The sequence below is a fragment of the Protomyctophum parallelum genome (genome assembly GCF_964188405.1).
Source record: "Protomyctophum parallelum genome assembly, chromosome: 21".
Taxonomy (NCBI): Eukaryota; Metazoa; Chordata; class Actinopteri; order Myctophiformes; family Myctophidae; genus Protomyctophum; species Protomyctophum parallelum.
The window spans coordinates 36,295,804-36,311,224 of record NC_139713.1 but is presented as its reverse complement, the minus strand read 5'-3'; the positions used below and the strand labels follow the sequence as shown (position 1 = coordinate 36,311,224).

Genomic DNA, 15,421 nt, shown 5'->3' with positions numbered 1-15,421 from the left:
TTATAGTACTGCTGTATGGGCATTATGCCAGCCTTGATGAGCCGATGCAGCAGCTGCCCCATGTGGTCTCTGGCGATGGTGCTGCGATCTAGCGTGGACTCCAGGCCATTACGCACAAACACAAAGAGCAGCTGACTACTGTTCAACTCCTGTACACACTGCAGTGCCTCCTTCATGTCGTTGATGTGTAGGTACTCTTCAATGATCGCTGTGGATTTCTTGTCCACTTCCTCCTCGGTCAAGGTGGGGGTCTGGGGGTGTGGATGATTAGGAGCAGCGTCATGCTTTATGTTCTCTGTTGTGCTCAGCAGCTGGCTGTTGTTAATGTCAAGAACACGAGTCTTGGTCATTTTACTGAGATGTGAAGTATCGACGCTGGGTTTGTTGTTGGTGGAGATGGAGTAGCTGTTCCAGCCCTTGGCCACCCTGCTCTGTCGTGGGGTGTATGAGTTCCGTCCGCCGGGCCGGCCTACACCCAATCTGTTGCCTGTGCCTCTGATTGACTCCTTGGAGAGGAGGGTCTGCTGGATATTCAACTGCTCCCTTTGAACCTCCATCTCAGCATCTTTGTGGATCTGGTCGATGGTTTTGGGACCCTGGTCTGCGCGCCTGGGAACCCAGTTATTCTGTCTGAGGTCCACCACATCCTGCAGCATGAAGCGGATCCTGGGGGAGGTCTTCCTCTCCTTGATGATCTTGTCCATCTGGTCCATGCAACGCTTGGCCAGCTGAATGTCCATGTCTTTCCCAACGGTGGAAATAAGTGTACACAGAAACTCCATGGACTCCTCATCATGTTTTATGAGCAGCTTACTGATGATGCACTTGTCCAGTGTCGCTGCCGTTAGCATCTTGAGCTTGAACAACTCCCCAATTAACTTAATGTTGCCCAAGGAGCACCTCCTGACGGTGTTTTTGTAATGGACCAGTTCCTCTTTGCAAAGCTGCTTCTCCTCCCCCTGGGCAGCATCCAGATTCCTGTCGAACTCTGCTTTGCAGCGGTTGAGCAACAGCCTGCGGAAAGTCACGCAGACTCCTGGCTTATCTGCACTGGGGACCTCGAGTTCCATAAGGCAGTGGCACATGTTGGCGTAGACCACAGAGAAGCTGGGCTCTGAGACTGCCTTCTCAAAAATGATGCCGATGACTCCTTTAAGCCTGCCCTCTGTGTCGATGGGGAGCTCCCTCACCTGCTTGGTCAGCCGTTGGAACTTCTGGGGCGTTAACTTGTTCAGGATGCCACGCAGTCTGTTGAACAGATCCTGGGTCATGGCCTCCTCGGTGTTCTTCCCCTCCTCACGCTGCTGCTTCTTGCCTGTAGGCGCCTTCCATGCCTCCTTGGCCTTGTTGAGCTGCACGTCGACGGAGAGAGAGAAGTGACGACGAAGAGGCACCTCTGTGTTCTTCCCCTCCTCACGCTGCTGCTTCTTGCCTGTAGGTGCCTTCCATGCCTCCTTGGCCTTGTTGAGCTGCACGTCGACGGAGAGAGAGAAGTGACGACGAGGTCTGTCTCTCCAGCCTGCCTCTCCAAGTCCAACGGGACGCCTGAAATCAGAGCAACGGTCCATGACTACTGGTAGAGGCCTGGGCTTCAGCGCCCCCAGAGGCCTCTTGTTAACGCTGTCCAGGATTACATCATTGATGACTGGCAGACCCGCAGGTTTGTTCATGCTAGCTGAGATGAACTGCAAACTCAAAATGAGAGCTCTGTCGTAAGTGATCTTCCCCATGATGTCCAACGTACTACAACTCCAAGTCAAGACCATCAAGTAGAAATGAGCATCATTCTGAGTGTCTGCGTTGCAAGCTGAGCGTTTTATGCGCGACGTTCTCAACCGCAACGCTTCGTTCTCGACGGACATTGGCTGTTTGAATTTGAATGACTATCAGCGCGTCCTATCAGCGCGTCGCCCGTGGGTCTCCCTGGGCAACGCGCTTCTGTACACAAAGCGCGTCCAATGAGCGCGTCGCAACTGAGCGAAGGCAATTTGTGGCACGCCCACATAGAGTCGGGGGCACGCCCACCGCTCAAGCGACCTACTGACCGTAAGTTAACTAGTTATAACGTCCATCCATCGACTCCATCCCAAACTTGAGTTCAGTTCAAAGTAAACTTCACATATACATCGGTATCATTAAAATACAAATAACAGTTACTTTACTGCATCAGCTGCCTGCATGTGTTCTGTATTAAATCAACTTCATTTAGCCAGGGCTGCCATATTTCAGAAAATGTCAAGAGTGAGACTCTATAGTGTCTTAATGTGTTTGACGCCGTCCGAAGGGCCGGCAATTTTTTTTGGCTTTTTTTAATGTCAATTTGGCCCGTTTTAACGTTGATATTTAACCTTAACACTGATGTCTTCACCTCCATGCCAGCTGCTCTCCCTGCACTGACAGCCTCCTCATGCTTAAAGTAGAAATGAAAAAGATATCTATCTATCTATCTATCTATGCTCCTCAGACCCAGCCAGCCAGCCAGCCAGCAAGCCACACACATAGTACTCAGACCCAGCCAGCCAGCCAGCCAGCCACACACATAGTGCTCAGACCCAGCCAGCCAGTAAGCCACACACATAGTGCTCAGACCCAGCCAGCCAGCCAGCCACACACATAGTGCTCAGACCCAGCCTGCCAGCAAGCCACACACATAGTGCTCAGACCCAGCCAGACACACACATAGCTCCGTAAGGGAGAGGCTACTGGAGATTGGAGAACCTGATTTGGACATGATCTGATGCAGTACAATGTCACTATGACAGAAAGAGAAGATGGGTCTGGCCACATTCATTCACCCCATAATCTCAGTGGAAATTGGGGAATATGTCAGAAAACTGGAATGTGGGAAAATTCCTTGTTTTTACATTTTCTTAGTTCAAACACATCTGTGGGCTCTCTCTCTCTATGAACAGAAACAAGTCGCGATGCGGCCCCTCCCCCTTCCCTTCACTTCACACACACACACACACACACACACACACACACACACACACACACAACTTTGTCTCTATAATGTGCACGGGCTATGGCACCGTTCCACTTCCTCATATCACGCAAGAGACGCCACACACCAGTATAGAAGAGAGATAGTCACAGGTCACTTACTCACTTGTTGTAACTTGTGGGGGCTATATTGTCTTCCATGAAAAATATTTCGAAGCGATGTTAAACTCTGCATGGCTCATTTCCATGCGATTTGGTCCACTGTTTACCCTCCTGCATATATCAGCTATCAGATCGGCTATTTTACCGTTTGTGAGGACGCACACATGAGCGTGCGTTATTACGCGGCGCCGCAGAGAAAATTGTTATTTATCATTATAATGCGTGTGAAATGGCATGTGTGGCGTGGTGCGTGGTAAAGGGTTAAATTGCGTGACTGTCACACTCAAAGGGTGAGACATAGCAGCTCTGATTTAGCTGAACACTATATAGGCCTACAACAACTCTAACGTGAAATCAAGGCAACAATTTATTGTTCCATTGGTTTGAAAACTAGTTCTCGGTCTAAATTCATGTTTGTGTTTTATGATTATATGAATTATTGGGTTGTGATGAGCTGTTTTAAATAAAAATAAAAACGATATAAACAGCTAAAATGTCTGTTTTTATGTAAACAAACTTCGTCAGTCTGGCCTGGCTGGTGACAAACGGTGACGTGTCGACTCGACACGTCAATAATAATGACTATTTCAAGATGTGGATGGATTTCTCTTTCATATATATTTTGGCAGTCGTGATCACAGCGGCAGTCCCACAGTAGACCACACCAAGGCTCTGACCAGTCACCTGACCACAGCTAATGCGACGCGGCCCCGTTTTGTTTGTCCATATTCACGTTCCGTAGTTGTACCAGAGCACACAGCGCTAACCAAAACAACATGGCAGCCTCCTTGAGCCACGCATGAGGAGTGGGAAGTTTAGCGATTTTCAGATATATATATATATATACATAATATATAGTTATATACACGTGGACATTTTTCCTAAATCATGTCTGGCCGACACAACAACAAACTGCCCAACAACCTGCCCCAGCTGCAGAACCTTATTAAGAGAGATCCACAATCATACGTGGAAGAGGTGGGTTTTTATTTATTGCTAACGAAACTGTTGAGTAGCTAATAGTGCTAGCGATTACATTACATACATTTGTACTCAGTAGTGAGTTCGATCTGAAGTTATATTTGTACAAGGTTTGTCAATTGGCCTGGTCTGACCAAATCGGTGTCTTATTGATCTCTTCACTTTTCCAGTTTCTACAACAGTATCGACACTACCAGTCCAATGTTTCGATCTTCAAGTTACAGCCAGACAAGCCCAACAAAGTCCTGGCAGAGCTGGTTATGTTCCTTGCACAGGTTTGTGGTGGTATACTACTGGAGGCGCAAGGGTCTATTAAATTGGTTCCATCTGTGTACTCTTTATGTTAAATTAACACAGGTCTGTCATTTTGCATTGGGGTGCCAGAGAAAACATAGGCCTATCTGTTCAATTCCAAAGTGTGGTGGACTTACCTGAACCTTTTTATTTCCCAGGTTGCACACTGCTATCAGCAGCAGCTGTCCACCTTCCCTCAGGATCTGACTGAACTGCTGTTGAATCATCACACAGTCTTGGAGCACGACTTGCGGATGGTGAGACAACACAACAGTACAGGACCCCATAAATTACAATAACACCATTTCATGAATTGAAGTTCTCAGTCGCCACGAGTCCACGGCTGATGTCATTCGGATTCTATAGAAGCCAGCATGTCTTAAGGCATTGAACCCCTACCATGAAATGTTCTATGAGCAGGGCCTGGCTGTAAACAAGTTCTTGAGCTTAGTCCAGTTACCCTGGGTAAACATAGTACCCTTCCTTTTCTAAATTCTAATGGAAGCATTTGAGTGACAATAAGCTAATCTACAAGCTCTCAAACTCTGACCTAGACCTCAAGTCATTTAAAGGTCATATGCTGGCATGAAACATTTTCCAGTCAAAACATTTGTTTAATGTCGTTTTACAGTATGTATATGTCGTGCTTTCTCTGTCAGACCCTCTGCAAAGCGCTGATTCTTCTGAGGAACAAGGACCTGATAAATCCCACTTCCCTGTTGGAGCTCTTCTTTGAGCTGCTGCGATGTCACGACAAACTTCTCAGACAGGTGAGAGAGCCTCGATGTAAACCAGAGCACCAACCAGCCATAGAATTATAATGAGCTCCACATTTTGATTGATTGACAATTGATTGATTCTTTTGTGTGCCTGTATAGTTTTTTCTCTCTGTGGGTTTGTGCTTAAATATTGACACATTACCAATTTTCTATAGGTGAAATTACCACTGTATTATGCTGTTTCCCTTGTTCGTTTTTGACTATTGTTTTTCTTTGCCTCCACAGACATTATACACACACATTGTATCGGATATCAAAAACATCAATGCTAAGCATAAAAACAACAAAGTAAACACGGTAAGTAAACATGCTCACCTTTATGCATTTGTTCCAAATTTTGGGTCCTCAAAATTGTAGCAGAAAATAAATAACAGCAAGGCGATGATTAAGAGTAAGACTAACAATTGTAGTTATACATCTTTTCATGCTGTAGCGCACTTTGACTGCCTTGAAGGTGCATGTGTGCATGGTTTCTGCTTCTCTAAATATTATACTTTTATCTACAATGAGTGCACTCATCATATATAATTGATATATCATGCATTTGTTCCAGACTTTGCAGAACTTCATGTACACCATGCTGAGAGACAGTAACCCTATTGCATCTAAGATCTCTCTAGATGTGATGGCGGAGCTCTACAAAAGGAACATATGGTGAGCCACATGTCTTGTATTTGTGAGTCAGGATTTGACCCATTAAGACGAGGCAGATTCCACAATTGCCTTCTAAGTCGGTAGTTCTCAAACTTTTGAGATTGTTCAACATATCGTTCACAAAATATACATACATATATTAGAATACATATAATAGAATATAGTAGCCGATCTACAAGCTCGCAATGCACTCACCACCGGGGTACGATCAAGTATATAATGGGCCTTCAGTGGTAAAATTAGGTATGTAAAGGTGTTGTGCTCAAGAAAATACACATGAATGACTCTGTGCTATGTTCTAGGAATGATACCAAGACGGTTAATGTTATCACAACGGCGTGCTTCTCCAAGGTGGCAAAGGTAAGTCCTCATGATGAAAGCAAGTCCTTCCCCTTTTCTACCAGATAAGGACTTAAACTGAACGCACAGTGTCTTCTTCCTGTGCAGATCCTTGTAGCGGGTTTGAAGTTCTTCCTAGGCAGAGATGAGGACGAGAAGAAAGACAGCGATGCCGAATCAGAGGCAAGTAACATGGATGATTCATCGAGTTATCACTATACTGTGGTCATTATCAAAGTAATATTAATACATTGCTTCATGCTTCTGTAGGATGATGGACCAACTGCCAGAGATCTGATGGTGAGGTACTCTACCGGCAAGAAAAGCTCCAAGAACAAGAAGAAAATGGAAAATGCCATGAAAGTCCTCACGGTACCTCAGATATTTAAGCAATAGTTACTGTGGTAAAGATGTAACAACATAGGTATGAGTGATGCAGGATTTATACTCTGTTGTACGACGAAATATACGTAAGGCATCATACCGGTACAGAAGATTGCAGATAACCGCTGGAAGAATGGAGACTTGTCATCCTGCCCGTCATGCCATATCGCTCTAATCACAATGCAGAACATCTCCGTCACAACAGATAGGCCGTCATGGCAGGCATTTCTAAATGTTTTCCAAAATGCAATACACTTGGATTGCATGGTCGTCGTATGTCCAGACTGACATGTTTAGGAATAAGATGTATCGCATTTTGAATATGATTAGCAGAATTCAATTTCCATGTGTTATTTTGCTGTTCAGATTTGATAAAAGCAATCCGGTTCCAATCTACATAGGCCAGAAATCTGATGTAGGCTGCCAGTCTGAACATAGCGTTTGGCAGTTTCTCTTTTCAGTGTTTTTCTATACAAACATCTACTTGTACTTTACCATTTGCTAATTTTGCTTATGTATTCCTTTGAAAGAAACACAAGAAAAAGAAGAAAGTGGAAGTGTTCAATTTCTCAGCGATTCACCTGATTCATGATCCTCAAGGTACGGTATATTGCACATTCATATCCACACCCGAAGATTGTTCACGGCCATTGTTGGCAAAATGCATAACACTTACATCTGGCTTACCTTTGTTTTAAGATTTCGCAGAGAAACTCTTAAAGCAGTTGGAAGACTCTAAAGAGCGATTTGAGGTGAAAATTATGCTGATGGAGCTCATATCCAGATTGGTTGGAATTCATGAGGTAAGTTATGCAACGATCGGCCAGTTTGCACAGTTCTGTTCAAGGGTTCACGTTATAGTTATCCATAGCAAACTAATGTTTAAATGATCCGTTTCTTTCTTCTTTCGTGTGAAAAGGAGGACCAATAACTAGTTGAAAGGAATTTGTTAAAAAGCAAAAGATATACAGTCAAATTGACAAGGTTATGTTATTTTCTAGGCCAAAATGTTCAGACCATTTCAGCAGATGTAGCAGCATGCTACTGAAAAACACACATGAACAGTTGTCTTCTTGTGAAGCTACATTATGATAATAATACATTTTTCATTGACGATTGAATGGCTATTTCCCCTCTACAGCTCTTCCTCTTCAATTATTACGCGTTCATCCAGAGGTTTCTCCAGCCCCATCAAAGAGGCATGTATAAATATTTTATTCAGTACATTCATCCTGTGTTGACACATGTATAAATATTTTATTCAGTACATTCATCCTGTGTTGACACTAGGGTGACAAAGCGCCAGGCTTCAAGGCATTTCCAATGGAAGCCAGCGCTATGAAGATACAAATTAACGCTTGTGTGACACGCAAAAGATTATCAAAGATCTGCGCTCTCAGGGGGAACGGTGGCACATTCGGTAGTGCTGTCGCCTCACAGATAGATTTGATTTGGTTTGATTCCCGCTGTGGGGTAGGTAGTAGGTACCCTCACAAAAAACATGCAGTAATCCTGGTCTCTGAACTACCTGATGGAGGGGAAAGGAACTGGTCGGAATAATGTGTTCCTTCCACGAGCTACGTCCGCCTCGGGAAACTCCCCTCTGTCAGGTGAAAAGAACGAAGCAGCTTGGACCCCTCATGCATAGAATGAAGCATAAGGTCAGTCCGCTGCCCCCCCCCCAGGTTGGCAGAGGAAGTGTAGCCCCAGGATTACATCAGATAATTGACACTGGGTGAAAAAGTGGGTTTCAAATTCGTGGGATACATTTTTTATAAAAATCTGCACTCCCAATGATGCAGTGATGCATCAAACAATCATGCTTTTGTTTGTCCTGCTCCATTCCGTTAATGGAAAGAAAACTCATTCTCACGCAGCAACACGTGTAAGCATTTTATTTCGTTCCGATGTTCACATTTGTAAACTGTATTTCCTTGCCAGATGTGACCAAGATTCTCCTGTGTGCTGCCCAGGCGTCCCACCAGCTAGTGCCTCCCGAGGTACAGTAATATCAATACAGTATACACGGCACACTGTATATACACACAGAAAAATCAAACCCATTTCTCAAAGGATAAGTACCGGTAATCTTCTCAGGTACACCAGGGGTTCTCAACGTTTTTGCCTGGGGACCCCCAGAAATGCTTTGGCCCTGTCTCGTGACCCCCGCCCCGCCCTCCTCCCCACCCCCAATACAAATTAGCCGCTACAATAACCATAATAATAGTGAAAATACATCATAAATAAATACTGAAAGGAAAGTTTATTCATGTACTATGTGTACTATGTAAACTCTTCATTTCTCTTTTCCAGCCATTCAGTTGCAAAAAAAAATAATAATAATTTGGGGACCCCCCCACGGGTTGAGAACCCCTGAGGTACACAACTGATCATTTCTGAGAACCATCTCAGGCGTTACCGTTAGTCAGAATTCCATGTTATTGCAATACATTTCCTAGTGCTGATAGCAGTGAAGTTCAAGGGAACATCTATACATCTTTTCAGTGTATCACAGATACATTTGAGTCGGTCTATACCTGGAATTAACAGTAGCAGAGAGGCTATCGCGACACAAATCAGACCATGAACCAATCATTTATAGTAATATTTAAATCTAACACTTTTTGACCTAAGCATTATAATCTAATGCTGTGAATTTATTTTCTACTTCTGCAGACCCTCGCACCTGTGATCATGACTATTGCCAACAACTTTGTGACAGAAAGGAATTCTGGCGAGGTGATGACTGTTGGGTAAGTCTGTTTTTAATTGTCACCAGTCATCAAGGTCTATACAGACCATTGATGAGTCATGACTGCATTCTTACTGGGGACGGAACGGAACCGTACGCAGCTAAATGGCTGCACCGACAATTCGTCCGTCCCGCGGGGACTCGGGGGAGTTACATATTTACTGTGTAATATTTAAAGTGCTGCGTAACCGCATTTTCCCCTAATGCGGACAAATGCAGCACAAAATTATTCACCTGCAGAGCTTGCGCAACTAACCATGGTTCACATGACATGTCATGGCGCAACTTCAGCCTGTTTTTCACAGCTGTTGCATTTGCATACAATCGGGGAACTTAATTGTTTGATTTCACATTTGATAATGGCCTATAGACTGGTAGAATGTAAGGGTGATATCTAGATGTTACAGGAGATGTGCCCATAATTGTTCAAGAAATAACTGTGTCTTGTTATAACTTATTAATTGATAGAATGCATTGAAATGAGAAGTGAAAGCAGCAGACACAAGTAGCTGTTCTAAAATGCATGAATGCATAGACCTTTTTTAAATTATTAACAAATGATGCCAAACCTTATGACATGTTATGACTTGTGTAGCATCAATTCCATCAAGGAGGTGGTAGCTCGTTGTCCCCTGGCCATGACTGAAGACCTGCTGCGTGACCTGGTGCTGTACAAGAACCACAAAGACAAGAGTGAGTCGTCCAATCGCTGCCATCATTAGGGTTGGGAAACGGAATCGGTTCCATCACATTTGGAACCATTTCAGGAACTGGTTTTTATCACACTGTCAGTGCTGGCATGACACTTCACGTCTTATATATATAATTACACTACCGGTGATTCTCCAACTTTGAAATTTCATGGACCACCTTAACTCTGAGAGTGTACAAAATCTTGGTTCCATTTGTACACTGTCAGAGTTACAGAGCGGTTGGGGTCCATTTGGAACCCCCTATAGGAATCGTTAAAGGGAACCATTAAGGAATCAGACCGTTAAGGAACCGGAATCGTTAAAATCTAAACATTGATCCAAAAATTTTCAGTCATTAGATTTTATTTTTGCTTTAATCCATGTATTTGTCTAGATGTGATGATGGCTGCCAGAGGACTCATACAGCTTTTCAGAAACCTGCACCCACAGATGCTGCAAAAGAGAGACAGAGTGAGGAAACCTTTTTTTCTTTTTTTACATTGTCACATGTATTGCCTATCAATCGATCAAACGGCAAATAAAGTAAATTATGCATTTATAAATTGCGCCTTTCTCCAGAGTGCTTGTGCGTCACATTCACCTGGAAACCATACTGCTCAACAGGCAACAGGGTTCAGTGGCTTGCTCTGGAGCTCTGTCTCTCTGTCCCACACATGCACACACATACACTTTCTCAACTAATCCTGACGTAAACTGAACTGGTCACTTTGTCGTCTAGGGGAGACCAACGGAGTCATCGGCAGAAGCCACGATTCAAGACTATGGACACCTGCAAGCTAAAGACTACATCCCTGGAGCTGAGGTCCTGGACGTGGAGAAGGGAGAGGATGATGAGGGTATGGAGCTGTTCATGATATACTGTGTTATGTTAAACCCATTAAAAGCAGAAAAGCATCCATGTCATTTTAGACAAGCATTATTTTAATTTATACACATGACATGGAGGAAAAAAAAGATGAAGCAACATTTTTCAGAAAACGTACAATTTAGACATTTTGTAGAATCGGCCTCGGGTCACAAAGCTTTGCACGAACGCCATGCGAAACCCACCATAGACCATGCAAAAGTCCCCACAATAAGCTAAGCTGATCAGTCAAGCTAAGGTCAGTTAGGCCTTCAGGATAGCCCAGAATCTGTCCTGAGTTCAGGCCGCTCAGCGTACATTCTCAGAAAGCGTAGCTCAGGAGGTACAGTGGCTGCCTGGGAATCGGAAGGTTCCTGGTTCCGTCCCAGACACTGAACCCCCGAGCTGCTCCCGATGAGCTGATCGGTGCCTTGGATGGTTTACTCCACTGTCAGTGTCACTGTGTGAATGTATTGAACATTGTAAAGAACTTTGGACAAAGCCTCAATAAATATGCCATTTAAGTATATACGGCTTAAGACCTTAACCCATTCTGTACAGGAACCCCTTTTGGTGTTTTAACTAAGCATTATGTTGTACTTTAGCTATTGAAAAATAGCAGATCTACAAGCTCATAGCGCGCCACCGAGTGGCGCGCTATGAGCTTGTAGGTCTGCTATTTTTGAAAACTTGTAAAAATGCAGAACAAATCTTAGAATATATATATATTCTTTCAGAGCCAACGTTTTTTTCTTTTTTTTTTTCAAACTTCCAGAAGGTGGTTGGGAGAGTGCCAGTTTAGGTGATGAGGATGAGGATGGTGACTGGGTGGACGTTCATCACTCCTCTGATGAAGAGACCGGAGAAATGGTGAGACTGAACACGCCGACGAGACCTCTGTTTCCCAAACACTGGGTCAGGAACCACTTTTGGGTCGCGGATACATTTTTATGGGTCCCTTCATTTTAATATTTTTAATTTAATTAAATATTTTATTTTATTTTCAGTAATTTCATTAAGAAATCAAAGAAATTCCATAAATTGGAAAACAAATGTTTAAGCGCTACAAGCTCTAGGCTATTTTAACTAGTTTGGGTCTCTTGCCCTGAAAAGTTTGGGCACCACTGGACTAGACTGTATGAGTTCCAACCTGGGCTAATAGTTGTTTGAAGAGCATGATGACATTTCTTTGTCCGCTCTCTAGGCAGAGAAGCTCCAAAAAATCCCAGTTGAGGAACGGAAGGTTAAAGCAGCAGCGGTCAGCGGCAGCAGGCTCCTCACTCAGGATGATTTTAAGCAGATTCGACTAGCCCAGATGGCCAAGGAGGTCAACAATGCCCCCGGCAAGGGCCAGAAGAGGAACCTTGACCTTGATGATGAGGACGATGCCAGGTTAGTGGGACATATCATTTATATATATATTAGATGAACTGTGATGTTTTATGCATGCACTTCTTCGGAAAAAGTATAAGTTGTGTGTGTCAGTGTGTGTGTGTGTGTGTGTGTGTGTGTGTGTGTGTGTGTGTGTGTTTGTGTTTGTTCGTGTTCTCTGGTGGGTGTGTGAATAAAACTATCCGTATGGTAGAGTATGTTAATACAGTATACCAGTGGTTTTCAACCAGTGGTCGGGACCACCAGCTTGAGTGTAAAATGAAACATTTTACATTATTGTTAAACATCTGCATTAATTCAAAAGTCTACAGAATTAGAGAATGTAGAAGAATTGCACATTTTTTATCAATGCTTGCCTCTAATCTCTCCTAATGGTACCAACGTCAATACAGCATGGAATTGTGGACAAAATCGTATCCAACGACAACAAAATATTCTTAATTTTGGTTCCGAGAGACTACTATATCTCATGAAATGGTGGTCCGTGGCTCAGATGCCAATAAATAATGGGCCTTGATATGAAAATAATTGAAAACCACTGTTGTATACTGTAACTGACACAACTACAGTGGTGGTCTACCCACTGTGCTTTTCTATATTGTAAAACTTAGACCCTGGTGTCGGGTAGGACATTACTTGACAAGTGGTATTATAGTAAGTCAAAGGGCAGTTGTCACCTTCCCAGATGTCCTTGTTTAGCTTAGCAGTAGATATAGAGTCTACTTTAAATGTGATTTTAATTCCCTAATATTAATAGGTAGAGTTGTATGACCAACATTTAAAATGTTATGACACACTTTTCAGAGGGGAGATTTTGAGACTTGGGGATATTGAGAAACTACACAAGAAACCAAAACCAGACAAGGAAACAAGACTGGCAACAGCAATGGTAACTATATATTTGTAATTTTGTTATTATTTGTATCGAAAATAGACGAATTCCAAGTTCACAACGTGTCGCAACGCATTTTGAGCTTGTAGATGGGTCAGTCTGTACAGTAGTAGGCAGTAATGCTGCACGATTCTTGCTCAGATGTGAATCTCGATTTTCCTCCACAAGAATTAAGATTATTCTTACACCATTCTAATTCTTTAGCCTGTAGTTGCTGAACATTACTACATTCAAAATGTGCCACCTGAAACCAACTACTGTGGCTTTAAACAGACATCAAAGTGCTTGACTTAAACCTCTCTTATAAAGTCTCTCTTGTAGCAAAATCACAAGAGTACCGGTAACTAAAATGAATTGGACAGCCAACTAATACTGCAAGATTCTTGCTCAATCTCATAGTTGTCTAGATCTAGATTGCGATCTTTTTTCGATACAGCACTTGTAAGCAGTATTTATTGTAATGACCTGCCATCTTCTCAGGCTGGGCGAACGGACCGTAAGGAGTTTGCTAAGAAGCATAGCAAACTGAACCCGTTTGCTAGCACCAGCAACAAGGAGAAGAAGAGGAAGAAGAACTTCGGGATGATGAGGCACAGCGAGAAAGTTCGGACCAAGAGCAAGCGCTCCTTTAGAGATAAACAGGTACATCAACAAGACTTGATTCTGCTCTGCATTTTGCTAATTACTTGGAAATATACATTTGTAAAAATATTATTTGTATAAATATACAATATGTTTTGTCGACTAATACTATGACAAAAAAAGTTTGACTACCGTTTTTAACTGACGAAAACTAAATGAAAACTAAGCTATGATGACTAAAACTAAGACAAAATATTTTGACAATTTCGTCAAATAAAATCTAGACTAAAAGGTTAGGAAGGGACTAGTGGGCAAGAGATCCAGTATAAGTCATTTTACACTAGGTTGCATGCTGAAAATAGCAGATCTACAAGCTCACAACACGTGAGCTAGATCGGCTATTTTCAGCAAGTGTAAAATCAGTCATTACAACGACATCAAGGCCTGCCAAAATATATTTGTCGACTAAATCAACTGTAGATTTAGTCGACTAAAATCTTATGATATTTAGTCGACAAACTAGACTAACACGAAAACATTCCAGGTGACTAAAGTGTGACTAAAACTAAACTATTCAAGAGACTGGGCCCTATCTTGTGCCACCCCTTATACCTAAACATATTTGTCATTTTTTACTATATTAAAACATTTTTAAACAGTTCAACTAGCCAATCTACAATTCTACACCGACACATTGTGAGCTTGTAGATCAGCTATTTGAATTATTTTAAAATGTTTTAAAATAGTAAAAAATGGCAAATAAGTTTAGGGATAAGGGGTGGCACAAGATATAGCTGTCTGACGAAATCTAAAATCAAAATGTCCTGTCAAACAACAATGTTTGATTGCCATGTTGTCGACTGTCCTCATCCAGATCGCTCTGCGAGATGCACTGCTGAAGAAGAAGAGGCAATACAAGTAGGACACCTGGAGATGACCATGTCACCTTCAAGACCAACATTAACATCTCATGTTGTGTACGTTATAAACCTATTAACAGATGTTATATTGTATTCCTTGCCTTTTACACCATGCTGAAATAAATAATTTGACATGTAAATAATATGTCCTATCTGTCATATAATTGCTAATACATGTTTACGTATTATCTGAATCTGCACCCAGTATATTTTCGAGCCGATCCCTTGAACTGTAGTAGTCCACATATATCTCCTGCTCTGGCACAATTTCTGCCTCGGCCGTCTCAATGTCTTTATCATCCTAAAATAACCGACTCCATGTATGTACAGTACGGCAGGGGTGGGCAACTTTGACGATGTAGAGGGCCACTATATTGTATACAAAGGAGGAAACGGCCTTTATTAAAACGAGGCAAACGCCAACATGTTGCCCTTTTTAATTTAAATGAAGGCTGTTGCCCCCTTTTTACGTGGTTGAGGCCTTGATACAAGGAATGTTCAGCTGTTTCAGGACCCCCCCTCCCCCTCTGAGCGTCCACTCAGACTGAGAGTAGAACTGGCCAGTCCCAGGTGTTTACAGAAATGTGTAGCCAAGCTCAACATCCATAAAATAAGACAACATTTTTTGAACAGTTCTTGAGATATGCAAAAGGCATTTGGCATATACACACTCACTCTGAATTTAAAGATGGGTGACTTCATCTGCTTGTTTCAAGTGTGCAAATTATCTTGTTCTTTACAATCTAAAACCTACTGTAGTGCTGTCGCCTCACAGCTAGAAGGTCCTGGG

The 15,421-nt window shown here is 42.7% G+C and overlaps 1 protein-coding gene across 1 annotated transcript; it reads left to right on the top strand.

Annotated features, from left to right (window-relative positions):
- The first annotated feature begins 3,910 nt into the window (after positions 1 to 3,910).
- On the top strand, positions 3,911 to 14,768 carry sdad1 (SDA1 domain containing 1). Its single transcript, XM_083794019.1, has 22 exons — positions 3,911 to 4,083; positions 4,257 to 4,361; positions 4,539 to 4,637; positions 5,040 to 5,150; positions 5,385 to 5,456; positions 5,713 to 5,813; positions 6,116 to 6,173; positions 6,261 to 6,335; positions 6,423 to 6,524; positions 7,067 to 7,136; positions 7,236 to 7,339; positions 7,678 to 7,735; positions 8,478 to 8,536; positions 9,213 to 9,289; positions 9,884 to 9,981; positions 10,375 to 10,451; positions 10,720 to 10,837; positions 11,621 to 11,715; positions 12,050 to 12,237; positions 13,042 to 13,126; positions 13,610 to 13,771; positions 14,586 to 14,768. Exons 1-22 carry the CDS (start codon positions 3,994 to 3,996, stop codon positions 14,631 to 14,633), a joined length of 2,052 nt encoding a protein of 683 aa, XP_083650145.1. The 5' UTR covers positions 3,911 to 3,993; the 3' UTR covers positions 14,634 to 14,768.
- The last annotated feature ends 653 nt before the right edge of the window (positions 14,769 to 15,421 follow it).